The sequence below is a fragment of the Leptonychotes weddellii genome, chromosome 10 (assembly GCF_054177405.1).
Source record: "Leptonychotes weddellii isolate Sample4059 chromosome 10, ASM5417740v2, whole genome shotgun sequence".
Classification (NCBI taxonomy): Eukaryota; Metazoa; Chordata; class Mammalia; order Carnivora; family Phocidae; genus Leptonychotes; species Leptonychotes weddellii.
In genome coordinates, this window is record NC_138378.1 from 105577084 (window position 1) to 105589085 (window position 12002).

Genomic DNA, 12002 nt, shown 5'->3' on the forward strand with positions numbered 1-12002 from the left:
GGGGGGGACTCTGGCAGGGTCTTGCCCAGGTGACCCTTTGCCTTTCCAGTTAACTGTGTCTACAACCCTGAAACTGCAGGCCCTCAGAGATCCCCAAGGGCGTTTGGAGGGCATTCAGATGGCCCGGACACCCTGCCCAAAGTGCACAGAGCGCAAAATGCCTTCATGGTCAGCTGCCCGGCCTGGACCGCCTTCCCCCTAAGTGGCTGCTTTTCGTGTTGGGAGCACAGCTGTCTCCCTGCTGGCCTCCGAGATGATCCAACTGGATCCCTTCCCTTTGTTTAGGAAACTGAGCTCAGAGAGCCTCAGTGACTTGCCCGTGGTGCTGTGTGTGTGTGTGAAGTATGTACTTATGAAGGTGTATAGTGAGCATACCGAGCAGCTGGGTCTCCTCTCTCCGGTGCCAAAGTACTTTTTTTAGCCAAGTCCACGGATAACTTCCTTCTTCCTTTCTGCCTCTGTCCCCGGACATCAGGCCATCCCATTACCTTTATCCTCCCAGATCCAGGAGTGGGGCCCGTTCGATCTGGTGATTGGGGGCAGTCCTTGCAATGATCTCTCCATCGTCAACCCTGCCCGTAAAGGACTCTACGGTAGGTGCCGTGCTCACCCCTCCACCTTCTGAGCTGGTGCTTCCGCACGTAGGTTTCCTACTTGGACATTTCTGCCCTGGGACAGCTACTCCCGATGACCCTGTCCTCCCTTGCCCTCCCTGTGCCCGAGCCACACCACTGTCTCGTGCAGACAGCCCCAGCTGATGGCTTTCTCTTCCGACCTCTCAGAGGGCACTGGCCGGCTCTTCTTTGAGTTCTACCGCCTCCTGCATGATGCGCGGCCCAAGGAGGGAGATGACCGCCCCTTCTTCTGGCTCTTTGAGAATGTGGTGGCCATGGGCGTTAGTGACAAGAGGGACATCTCGCGATTTCTCGAGGTATAGCCAGCAACCTTGGTTTGGCCAGCTCACTAATGGCTTCTACCTTGGACTGCTGCTTTATCCCTGTCTCATCTGCATTGTGGAGCTGGGGACTGGTGACTTCTGCTTTGCAAGGGGCCTGTTCGGGAAGCTCGAGGGCTTCCCAGTTAGACAGGGAGGAAACACTGGTCGAGGCCTGCTCTGGACAGAACCTGTGGTCTGACTCTAAGAGGTAGTGTGTGGGTGTGGGCCTCAGGGCTTGAAGGACTTGACTGTTCCTAATAGGGTGGGGTGCCAGGCTCCTAGAGTTTGGGGTTCTGAGTGGTGTTTCCCTAGGGGCGCCCTTTGAGGTGGCCACGCCAATCTTCCCCGACCAGAATGGCTTGCCCTCACTCCCTGGCACCATGACAGATGCGCTGTGGTGCCTGGGAAGTAAAAGACACGGCTTACCTGTTTTTATTCCCCATAACGTGGGTCCCATGTCCGTGCTGAGCCGGGTTGGAGGCATGCACAGAGGGTCTCTGTGGCCAGAGGCATTCTCGGGGTGGGCGGTCTGGGAGCTCGAGCCCATGCTCCAGAGTCTTGGGGTCAGTAACGCCTCGAGCTGGTGTTCTGAAGTGTGAGCAAGTGTCTATTTGGCTCATGATCTGGACATACAGTGAACACGTCTGCACTCATTGGAACTTTCTTGCTCAGAGCCTCTGGGTGAGCTAGAGCTACGTAGTCCAGTTAGGGTAGCCCTCAGGCACGTGTGGTATTTAAATTAACATTAAAATTCGTCTGTCGCTCGAGCCTCATTTCAAGTACTCATTAGCCACCTGCAGCCACTCCACTGAACAGTGCAGACAGAAAACCTGTCCATCATCACAGAATGTTCAGTTAGACTGCAGTGGTCTAGAATGTTCTAACGAGAGCATGTGGAATGTGGCTGGGTTCCATTCTGGCTTTTCCTGGAGGCTTCAGGCTGTCCCACTGCGTGGCTTCCTGAGAGAGGAGTAAGCAAGAACCTCTGAGGCTGTAAGGCTCCAAACTAGCGTAATTTCCCGGCACCGTCTGCTATTCCTCTCTCGCTCATCTTTAATCTTTCTCCTGTTTTATAGTCCAACCCTGTGATGATTGATGCCAAAGAAGTGTCAGCTGCACACAGGGCCCGCTACTTCTGGGGGAACCTTCCTGGTATGAACAGGTTGGTGAGAGTGCTCGGGCCTGGGGAGGCAGTGGGTTGGTGTCTGCAGGCAGCTCGGCCCAAGGAGGAGGCGATCACTGAGTGGGCGCTCTTGGGCACCCTCCCCCGCTGACTAGCTTGCTGCTCTACCATGTTCTTCTGTTTCCTTCTCCTTGAGGGAGAAGGGGAGTGAGGGTATAGAAAATATTTGCCTGAGAAACCAATGGCTAGTGGTTGAAATAGGAGAATCACCATGCTGCTGAGTTACATCGTTGGTTCTCGTGCATTGGTGACGTATCTGGAGTCAGCTTGTCCTCGGTCTCCAGAGGTGAAGCTGTGGAGGGTGGAGTTGGGATGGGGAAGAGTGGTGCCCACAGCTGGGCCACACCTGCTGGGTGCAGCTTTTAGAGAATCCTGCTTTGCTTATTAGCCACACACTTTGTGGCTTCGGGTCCATCGTTGGGAGGAGGTTCTTTATTTAGGTTACACAGAGATGTTCATGTCTAGGAACGAAGATAACTTCATTTCTTCAGTGTCATAGTTGGATTATAAAAAGGCCTGTGAGGAGAAAGGAATTCTGATTGAGAGTCAGCAGTTCAAGAGCAGAGTGAGATCCACCCCATCTGGATATCTGTTATGCAGGGAAATATTTTCCAGAATGTTCTAAGAGTGGATTGTCAACTTTGTTGTATCTGTAAATTGTTCACATCATCTAATCTGGCTTCAGTCTTCTCTCCCTCTCCGCCATTAGCATGAAGTTGTAGGAACATCCCAGTCTCATACCCGCTTTACAAAGCTGCTGTCTTTTGTGAAGGTTTATTGATGGGAAGGAGACCTGTCCGTGGGATAGCTGACCTACAGACCGTTGAGTGCCCCTTCCTAGGTTCCCCAGCTGTACCTGTGTCCTGGAAGAGTAGACTGGGTTATGTGGTCCAGTATTCCATGGAGCCACGAACTCAGTGTCTCCTCACAGACCTTGGTCCTGTGGGATTGTTCTCACCTGCTTCTTCCAACTCTAAAATTCTAGAACTCTGAGCTTCGAGGTGGAGCAGAGGTACTGTGTGGGGCCATGTAGGGGGTGTGTGTGTGCATAAATAGGGCGGAGGCTGGAGGCGTGCACTTTGGCCACGGGTCCCTTTGGGTCCCATGCTGAGATGGTAGACTGCTGTGTGAAATATCAGAAAAGGTCAGCCCTAAAGGTGACGTTCAGTGATCTGCTCCGCTCTCTGAGAAGTGACACATTCAGTGTCACAGAACTGTGGTCTTCTGGGCACTGTGCAGAAGTTAAAGCCTTTTAAACTGTACAGTTCAGGTGCACGCTTCGATGAATTTCATCCAGCATACACCCATGCAGCCATCCCCGTATTCAAAGGTACAGAACATTTGGTCACCCCCAAAGCTTGCTTTGTGACGGATACTTTTTTTTTAAAAGATTTTATTAGAGAGCCCATGGGTGGGGGGAGGGGCAGAGGGAGAGGGACAAGCAGCCGGCCTCACTCAGTGCCGATTCCCGAAGCGGGGCTCGATCCCAGGACCCTGAGATCATCACCTGAGCCCAGGTCAGATGCTTAACCGACTGAGCACCCAGGTGACCCTGTGACAGATACTTTTAGAACTCAGTATGTTTTACGATGACTGGCATAAAAGTCATTGGGTTTTCCTTCCTTTTTTTTTTTTTTAAGATTTTTTAAAATTTATTTGACAGAGAGACAATGAGAGAGGGAACACAAACAGGGGGAGTGGGAGAGGGAGAAGCAGGCTTCCCGCTGGGCAGGGAGCCCAGTGCGGGGCTCGATCCCAGGACCCCGGGACCATGACCTGAGCCGACGGCAGAGGCTTAAGGACTGAGCCACCCAGGCGCCCTGGGTTTTCCTTCTTGTGGACAGGTGGTATCTGCTTATTTATAGATTGAGACCACTGTGGAATTTAGGTTTAAGGGTTAACGCTTGGTGTGCTGTCCGTGGATGGCTGCAGTGTGTGCGCGAATGTTCTGGGGGAGTTTGAAGGGGGTTTCAGTGTGTGCGGGTGACGACAGTCCCCTTTTACCTCTCCGTGTGAGTCCTGGCTGCTGACTGCATCCCTGCTGGTCTCCTGGTCTCTGTCATTACCTCTCTTTCTGCTTCCTAGGCCGTTGGCATCCACTGTGAATGATAAGCTGGAGCTGCAGGAGTGTCTGGAGCACGGCAGAATAGCCAAGGTTAGCCCCGGTGCCAAAGCCCTCTCTCTGCTGGGGGGTAGGGAGAAGGGCAGAGAGGGCAGGATGAGCCCGAGTGCTGTCCAGGCCAGTGTCCGCTGCTGGTGCGGAGAACACAGTTTAGGAGGTGGCTCGGGGTCGTACACCTAGCCGGCCAGAGGGGAGGGCCCAGGGGAGAGCCTGGAGGGCAAGGAGAGAGATCAGAAATCCTTCCCGGTCTTCAGTCCCTCGTTGAGCATCGCCTGCTGGTCCTGTGAGAAGCAGACACTTAAGAAGTCTTTGCCAAAGTCCCTGGATCTGCTAGGGCGCTTAAACGTTTGGGCCAGGACCTATTGCACAAGCCTTCAGGACGGCGCATTCTCCTGTGATGTGGAAGCTGCATTTCTCTCTGGAGAAATCTCCCGGAGTGAGTGTATCGGGCGTCAGGTTCCATGAGTCGGGGCGCCGGCATCCAGCCCTGCGGGCGCCCCTCAGTAATTCGGGATCCTTTTGCCTGCAAGTCACTACACGTGTGCAAGAACCCATTCTTAGAAGACTGAGGAAGTTCAGTGGTGCGAGCTGCTCCCTCTCAAGTCCTTGGCCAGCGAGCCTGGACTGAGGATGGCCGGGTGACCTCCAAGTGGGAAGAAGAGCAGGGCAGTGGGGTCTGTGGAGGCCTGCGCTGGAGCCTTACCCCGGCCACCTGTGTGGACCAGGCCTTGTCCGTGTTTGATTCACCCGTCCCGGCCCATGCCTGGCACACGTGTTGGATGCATGGCCAGCGAACGAGTGCTCATTCCTCTTTTCCTCTCCTCATCTTCTAGTTCAGCAAAGTGCGGACCATTACTACTAGGTCGAACTCCATAAAGCAAGGCAAAGACCAGCATTTCCCCGTCTTCATGAATGAGAAAGAGGACATCTTATGGTGCACTGAAATGGAAAGGTAGTACCCGAGGCCATGTGCTGGTGTCGTGGGATGCGTGGCTCGTGGCGGTTGCAGCCTCTGAGGGAGGGATCGCTGCCCCTTCCGGCCGGGCTCGTAGCTTGCCCAGATACCACGTGAGCAGTGGGTCTCCCCGAGCATTTCCCAACAGGGCAGGTTCCTGGAGGTAGGGGGACACTCCTGTGCATTGTAAGGCCGGGCCCAGGGTCAGAGGGATCTAGGAGTGGGCTCAGGGGGCCGTGGCTCCCAGGGGTCCGGCTAAACTCCCAGGAATCAGTGCTGCTCATTTCGGGAACTGTGCAAACCAGGACAGCACAGGACCAGGCGGGCCGCGCACCCTCATGCCCTGACTGGGTGCAAACCAGACTCACGGGCTAGACGGCCTCCTGGTCCCCAGTGTAACTGCGGTTTAGCCGAAGCGACCCTTGACATACGCGACGCGAGCAGACGGAAGCTTGGAGCTCCTGCAGTCGGGCAAGAGTTCGGCTCCTTTGTCGAGTTCTTGCTCTTGTGGGCGAGGTCCTAGGGATGCGTGTTTATTACGGATAGACTCCAGGTACCTGCTGCGGCTCCGTCTCCGGCAGAGCACGCCCCGGAGGTGTCTTTCACCGATGCTAACTTTGTTTCTGTCATGTGGCCACGCCGGGCGGCGGTTGGCTTCCTTCCCTTCAGGCCCACGGCAGGTGGCAGGGTGCCTGAGTCGTGGTTGGCGACACAGGACGGAAGATGCAGCCGGATCGCACCCGCCCGCGCTCACCCCCGCCCTTTCTGCCTTTTCTCCCCAGGGTGTTTGGCTTCCCTGTCCACTATACCGACGTCTCCAACATGAGCCGCTTGGCGAGGCAGAGACTGCTGGGCCGGTCGTGGAGCGTGCCGGTCATCCGCCACCTCTTCGCTCCGCTGAAGGAGTATTTTGCTTGTGTGTAAGGGACATGAGGGCAAACTGAGGTAGTGACACAAAGTTAAACAAACAAAAAACACAAAACACAAAACACCAACAACATGAGGATCGAGAGGAGTATCAGCACCCAGAAGAGAAAAAGGAATTTAAAACAGAAACCAGAGTCGGAAGTACCGGAGGCTTTGCCTTGCACAAAGGGTTGGACATCATCTCCTGATTTTTCAATGTTAATCTTCAGTCCTATTTAAAAACAAAACCAAGCTCCCTCCCCCCCCACCCCCCACCCCCTTTTTTTTTGTTTTGGTCAAACCTTTTGTTTTGTACTCTTTTCAGAGGGGTTTTCTGTTTGTTTGGGTTTTTGTTTCTTGCTGTGACTGAAACAAGAGGGTTTGTTGCAGCAAAAATCAGTAACAAGAAATAGTAACAATACCTTGCAGAAGAAGGGTGGGAGAAAAGGAAAAAAGGAAATTCTATAGAAATCTATATATTGAATTTTTTTTTTTTTTTTTTTACTATATATCTTTTTTTTTTTTTTCCGTTGTTGTCTCTAGCCTGATCAGATAGGAGCACAAGCAAGGGACAGAAAATAGTGACACTCAGCGGCAGAATTCCCTCCCAGCCACTGAGCTGTCTTGCCAGCACCATTCCTGGTCATGCAGAACAGAGCCCAACTAGCAGCAGGAAGACAGAACACACAAGACCCTTTTATACAGTATTTCAGGTGCCTACCACACAGGAAACCTTGAAGAAAATCAGTTTCTAGAAGCCGCTGTTACCTCTTGTTTACAGTTTATATATATATGATAGATATGAGATCTATATATAAAAGGTACTGTTAACTACTGTACAACCCGACTTCATACTGGTGCTTTAAACAGCGAGATGAGTAAAAACATCAGCTTCCACGTTGCCTTACGTGCAAAGGGTTAAACCGAGGATGGAGAAGGGAGGCAGCTTGAAGGGGAATCGTTGCCGCGGTGGGCTTTCCCCCGGTATTGAACAAGGTGAAGGGGGAGAATCCGGGACCCGCGTTCTCCTGCTTCTCCCTGTCAAAAACGGGGGTGAGGGGAGGTGGGTCGGACCGTGGAGAGCTGAGAGTGGGATTCATCCAGGCTCACGCAATAACCTTTTGATTTTTTTTCGAAAAGGAGACTCCCTCAGCAAGATGACAGGATAAGGGGTCTTCCTTCCCAATTTCTCACATTAGCCGATTCGAGGGCTCCTTGTGGTGGGATCAGAAATAATCCAGAGTGTGGGCAAGTGACCGTTAAAACCCCACCTGGAGCAAATAAAAAAACATACAAAACGTACTGGTGCTTTCCTGTCTAAGTCGCCTTTTGTGTGTTCTTTTATGAGGCCCTCACCATCCACCCTCTGTGCACAAGGCGGCTTCCGGCCCCTGGAATGTGATGTTTTTGGTCATCTCCAAAGGCTGCAGTTTTATACTGGGAGGCTGATGACACCTTTTGTTAATAATTATTCTTATGGTTCTGGTTATAATTATGTTTGTTTTCAGATTTTTTCTTTAAGAAAACAAAAACCCAACCCCCCCCTCCCTTGCGGTTTCAAACCGAGGTGCGGGGAGCAGGGTGCTTCTAAGTTAGCGGTGGCCCTGGTGCCCTGGCTCCCCACCCCTCGGGCCAGGTGGGCCACCGGGCGCAGCGAAAGCTGGGCGGCCAGGGGAGTCCCCGAGGCCGGCCTTCCGGGCGCGTCCCTCCTCTCTTCTACTTCCCCTCCTCTGAGTCGTGCGTGGCAGGGCCGGAGGGAGGACCAGGCCATCTCTCTCCTCGTGTGTATGATTGGAGTGGTGTGTATTTCTTTTCTAGTACTTGGTCTGATGATAGCTGTGCTCTTACCCGGAGCCGGCAGCACCTGGAGCCCCAAGGGCACGGACACTTGGTTCCACCTCCTACCGAGGCAGGCGTTGGCGGTAGGCAGGGCCAGCATCAGTGGCTCCAGGGTGAGGGCCCAATGGGCAGATGCTTGCCTGAATAGATGGGGTGTAGATATGTGGCATATAGAGATATATATTTTATAATGGGAGGGGGGATGGCACCTCCTGGGACGGGCAGGGCTGGGAGGTGTGCTGTCAAGCACATGGTCCCAAGTTCGCATCCCTAGAAGATAGGGCCTACGGTGATAGGCGCTATATAAATACATAGATAGGGTCATGTATAAGAAATATTATGTAGTGGGGAGCGGGGCGAGGGGGCTCAGAGTGCTGAGCCTCGGGTCCCACTGCAGACATAAACCCCACACCAATCAATCAATCCCACACGCATACACAGGAACCGATCTCTACCGATGCGGAATGGGCGCACACACACACACACACACACACACACACACACACACAGCCGGGGGGCTCCCAGCGCTCTTCTCCCCAGGATTCAGGACTTTGTGGCGTCGACCCTGCAGCTCTTTACCTCTGTTGCCCTGATTGCAGGTAGACTCTCAATCCCAGAAGTTGCTAGGTGCTGAAGGCAGGAAAAGGAGGAGGTTTTATTCCCGCAGGTGCTCTCCTCTAGCAGGTAGCATTCTATCTCTTTTGCCCCTGGTGATGTCAAAAGATTCTTCTGTTAGCAACCTGTGATACTGACCTGCAACTCTAGGCACCAGTCAAGTCAGCCCTCGACTCCCCCTACCTATTCTCCCCCAACCAAAATAAAATTGACATCCAGGTCTGTCTTGGCCAGGGGGCTTCCATTGGGAAAAAAAAAAAAAAGAAAGAAAAATGGGACAGTGAAACTCATCTTTTGAATAAAGTAAATTAGTAATTGGTGACAAAACTAAACCAAGGCTTTGAATCCCTCGCTCATTGCTCAGGAGTAAGCTCACAGCTGGTGGCCACGGTCTCCCACTCCTTTTAGAGGTGCTTGGTCCTGGGCTTCAAGCTACGTGTTTCCTTGTCAGATTGGTTTTTAAGATCACACCCAGTTTGCTCCCTGCCAACTCTGTGACTTGGCGGCAGGTGGCCACGGTGGGCCCCCTTGGGGCTGGAGCAGCTAGGAGGGGGAATACCTCTGCCCCTCCCTCGTTGGAATCCCTGTACCTAACCCGTGGTGCTCACCCTCGTCCCCTCCTTCTCCAGCCGGGCTCCATCTCCCTGGCCTGGGTCCACCAGCACCACTCCAGGAGGGCTGCGGGGAGGAGGGGCTGCCTCAGGCAGTCCAAGGTGCTCCCTCCCCCACTGGCCAAGGCTAAGGTCTTCGCAGCCCTCCAGTGTCAGGACCGGCTCTTCACGGGCCTGCCTCTGCAAACAGACTTTCCAGCTCTCCTGGCCCTCCTAGGCCTTTCGTCCACTGCTTACGTGAAGGAGTTTGCCTTTCCCGATGGCCCAAGCTTCACCGGGGGGTTGCTGTGGTAGTCGTGGAGGCAGCAAGCCTGAGGGCTTAGTGTGGGCTGGCCAGCTTGCTGGGGGGACGCCTGCTTGTTGTGACTGATCCTGAGGAGTACTTGTTTCTCCTGGTCCAGCAACCTGACTAGGCCCCAGAATGGGCCAGATGACCGTTAGCAATCACCAGCTTTTCTTCCAGCCCGCCCCACGGGCTTGGTCCCCCCAGTAGAACTTGGGAACGTACCAGCTTGGCCGTGCCCGATGCTCGCAACAGTCTGCTTCTAGCCCTGGTTGGGGTGCTTCTGGGGACGTGGATCTGGTCGCCTTCTAAAGGAGGGCTGTGCTTTGGCCGAGGCAGGGTTGTGTGAGGATTAAGGAGGGGATCATTACACTTGCTGTGGGTGAAGCCAAGGGTAGAGGCGTGGAGTAGGAGAAACCAAGAAGGCCCAGGGAAAATTCTGGAGTATGTCCCCAGTGGGATTTTTCTTACGAAATTTACCCCTGGAAACCAGGGCTTCTGGGTACTGAGGCTGATGCCTCCCCATTTGTGGCAGGTGCCAAGTAGAAGGTGGCGCCAAAGAGATGGGTGGCTTTTGTCTGGGGGAGGTTGCCGGGGGCTTGTGCCAAGGTCACAGAGCCGACGGTCGCCTGCCTGGGGAGGAAGTGAGTCTCCCGCAGGCAGCTGCTGAGCCCTGTGGGCTGGGCCCCAAGCTGGCCGGTGCTAAGCCCCTTCCCCGTGGGATTGGCTGGAGAGCAGTTGGCTGGGGGAGCAGCAGGTGAGGACTGGGGCGGGGAGAGGGTTCTTGCAGTCAGCAGATCACGCCATGAGTGTGTTACTATCTGTTTTTCTCTCTAGACCTCAGAACCTTCCTGCTATTGAACATTCTTCTAGAAAGCAAACTTCCCCAAAGAGCGTCCAGGACCTCTTAGCTTTTGAGACAGGCCTGGGAGTGGTTGGCTGGTGGAGATGCCCGTGGGAGTCTTGGTGAGTTGCTAGGGTGTGGATTGGGACAGGCAGACCGGGCAGCAGGGAAGGCTGCTGGACATTGAACTGGTCTCTTGAGGGTCGGCTCCCCCTCCTCCCCGCTTCGCCGGTGGTTCTGGGAAAACCTAGATGAGAATACCTACCATCTCCAGCACAGGAAGGTCTGTCGCAGGAGCAAGGGAAGGAGCCATCTGGGAAGCGTGTGCTCCAGGAAAACTACAATCCAGAGTCCTCCTGTGTTTGACGATCTAGGTATACATAAAGTTGATCTCGGAGGAGGTTTTGAATTCCTGTCGCCGTTCTGCTTGGCCAGAGGTTGCTGTGGCTTTCGGAGCAGTCATTTTTAGGAAACTTGCAGGAGTCCCCTCAAACTGTGGATTAGGGCCTTGGGGCCTCCCCTGGCGCTGTGATCTAGAGAGGGCTGGTGGTTCCCTTTGGTCAGGGGAACAGCAGAGCCAAGATTCTGGCGAGAACAGAATTTCTAGCCAGGCCCCATTCTGATCCCAGGAGATGAGGGATCTGAGTTTGTCTTCGGGCATTGTCTAGTCTGGTTGCTCCCAGTGCTTGTGATTAGAGGTGACATCGGAGTTGTCCTTGGCAGGAGAGCTGAAGGCTTTCCTCCAGCACAGGATGGGGGGCTGTTGTGGAGGCCTGGCCCGGAGCTAGCACGGCCTCCCTGCCTGACCCTGCTGAGGCAGGGATTCACGACACATGTTTGCAGGATCTGGGAGGAAAGAGGGGGAGATTGATGGCAAGGATAGACTCTGAGGTTCTAGCAGAAGCTCTCGAATCTTTACATTTTGGTAAAGGAAAGCCTGGGTGTCTTTGGGAAGTGAGGGCAGCCCCTCCTGTCCCCGTGTGTCTCAGAGACCTGGCTGAGGGGGGCCTTTGCTTGGTGACCTCTTGCCCATCATGGACCCTAGGCAGTGGAGCTTCTGGGGCGGGAGAAACAGGCAGGTCTAAAGCAGCGAGGACAAGGACACAAGGTCCCTTTGCTATTTGTGACTGTGGCTGAATTGCCTGAACGGAGGCCCATGGACTCCTGGAACTCTGGTAACTGGAAACCCCCCCCAGTCTGCTCCCCCGGAGGGCTGCAGGAGGGCAGGCGGCTCCCCGCTCCCCGCTCCCCACCCCAGTCCCGCAGCCTCCAGCCCCTGCACCTGAGGAGATGAGCAGGGATCGAAAGCCTCACACCAGTCCCATTTCACTTCCCAGACTGATTCGGTCGCACAGCTCTAGAATTCAACATCCAACCAAAATGCCGAAATTTCTTAGAATACGCAGAGGGAGGAGGTGACTCAACAAGGTGCTAAAAACATTTTATTAAAAATATATATTGTTAAATTAAGTCTGCTGTCTGGACAATGACTGTTTGTTTTGTTTTCTTGTAGTGGAGTTTAAAAGAGACTATTATTTTACTCTGATATATTATTATTAAAAAGGCATTTTAACTTTGTACTTGAAAACTAAATGAGCGATTTCATGTGTTTTAGCTGAGGCATTGAAGTAGCGGGTGCTTACTTATTTGTGGGAAATCATGTATTCATACTGAAGAATAAACTCTGTAGCTGATTTGGTAATACCT

The 12002-nt window shown here is 53.6% G+C and overlaps 1 protein-coding gene across 2 annotated transcripts in view; it reads left to right on the forward strand.

Moving 5' to 3' along the window:
- Positions 1 to 7402, forward strand: part of DNMT3A (DNA methyltransferase 3 alpha) — a 71115-nt gene extending 63713 nt beyond the window's left edge. The window contains exons 18-23 of one of the 2 annotated variants that reach the window (XM_081797103.1): positions 503 to 593; positions 783 to 931; positions 2014 to 2099; positions 4206 to 4275; positions 5076 to 5194; positions 5980 to 7402. In XM_081797103.1, the coding sequence (XP_081653229.1) occupies positions 503 to 593; positions 783 to 931; positions 2014 to 2099; positions 4206 to 4275; positions 5076 to 5194; positions 5980 to 6121 (657 nt within the window). In that variant the 3' untranslated portion in view covers positions 6122 to 7402. The other variant, XM_081797104.1, reaches the window with a different exon arrangement.
- Positions 7403 to 12002: the final 4600 nt, after the last annotated feature.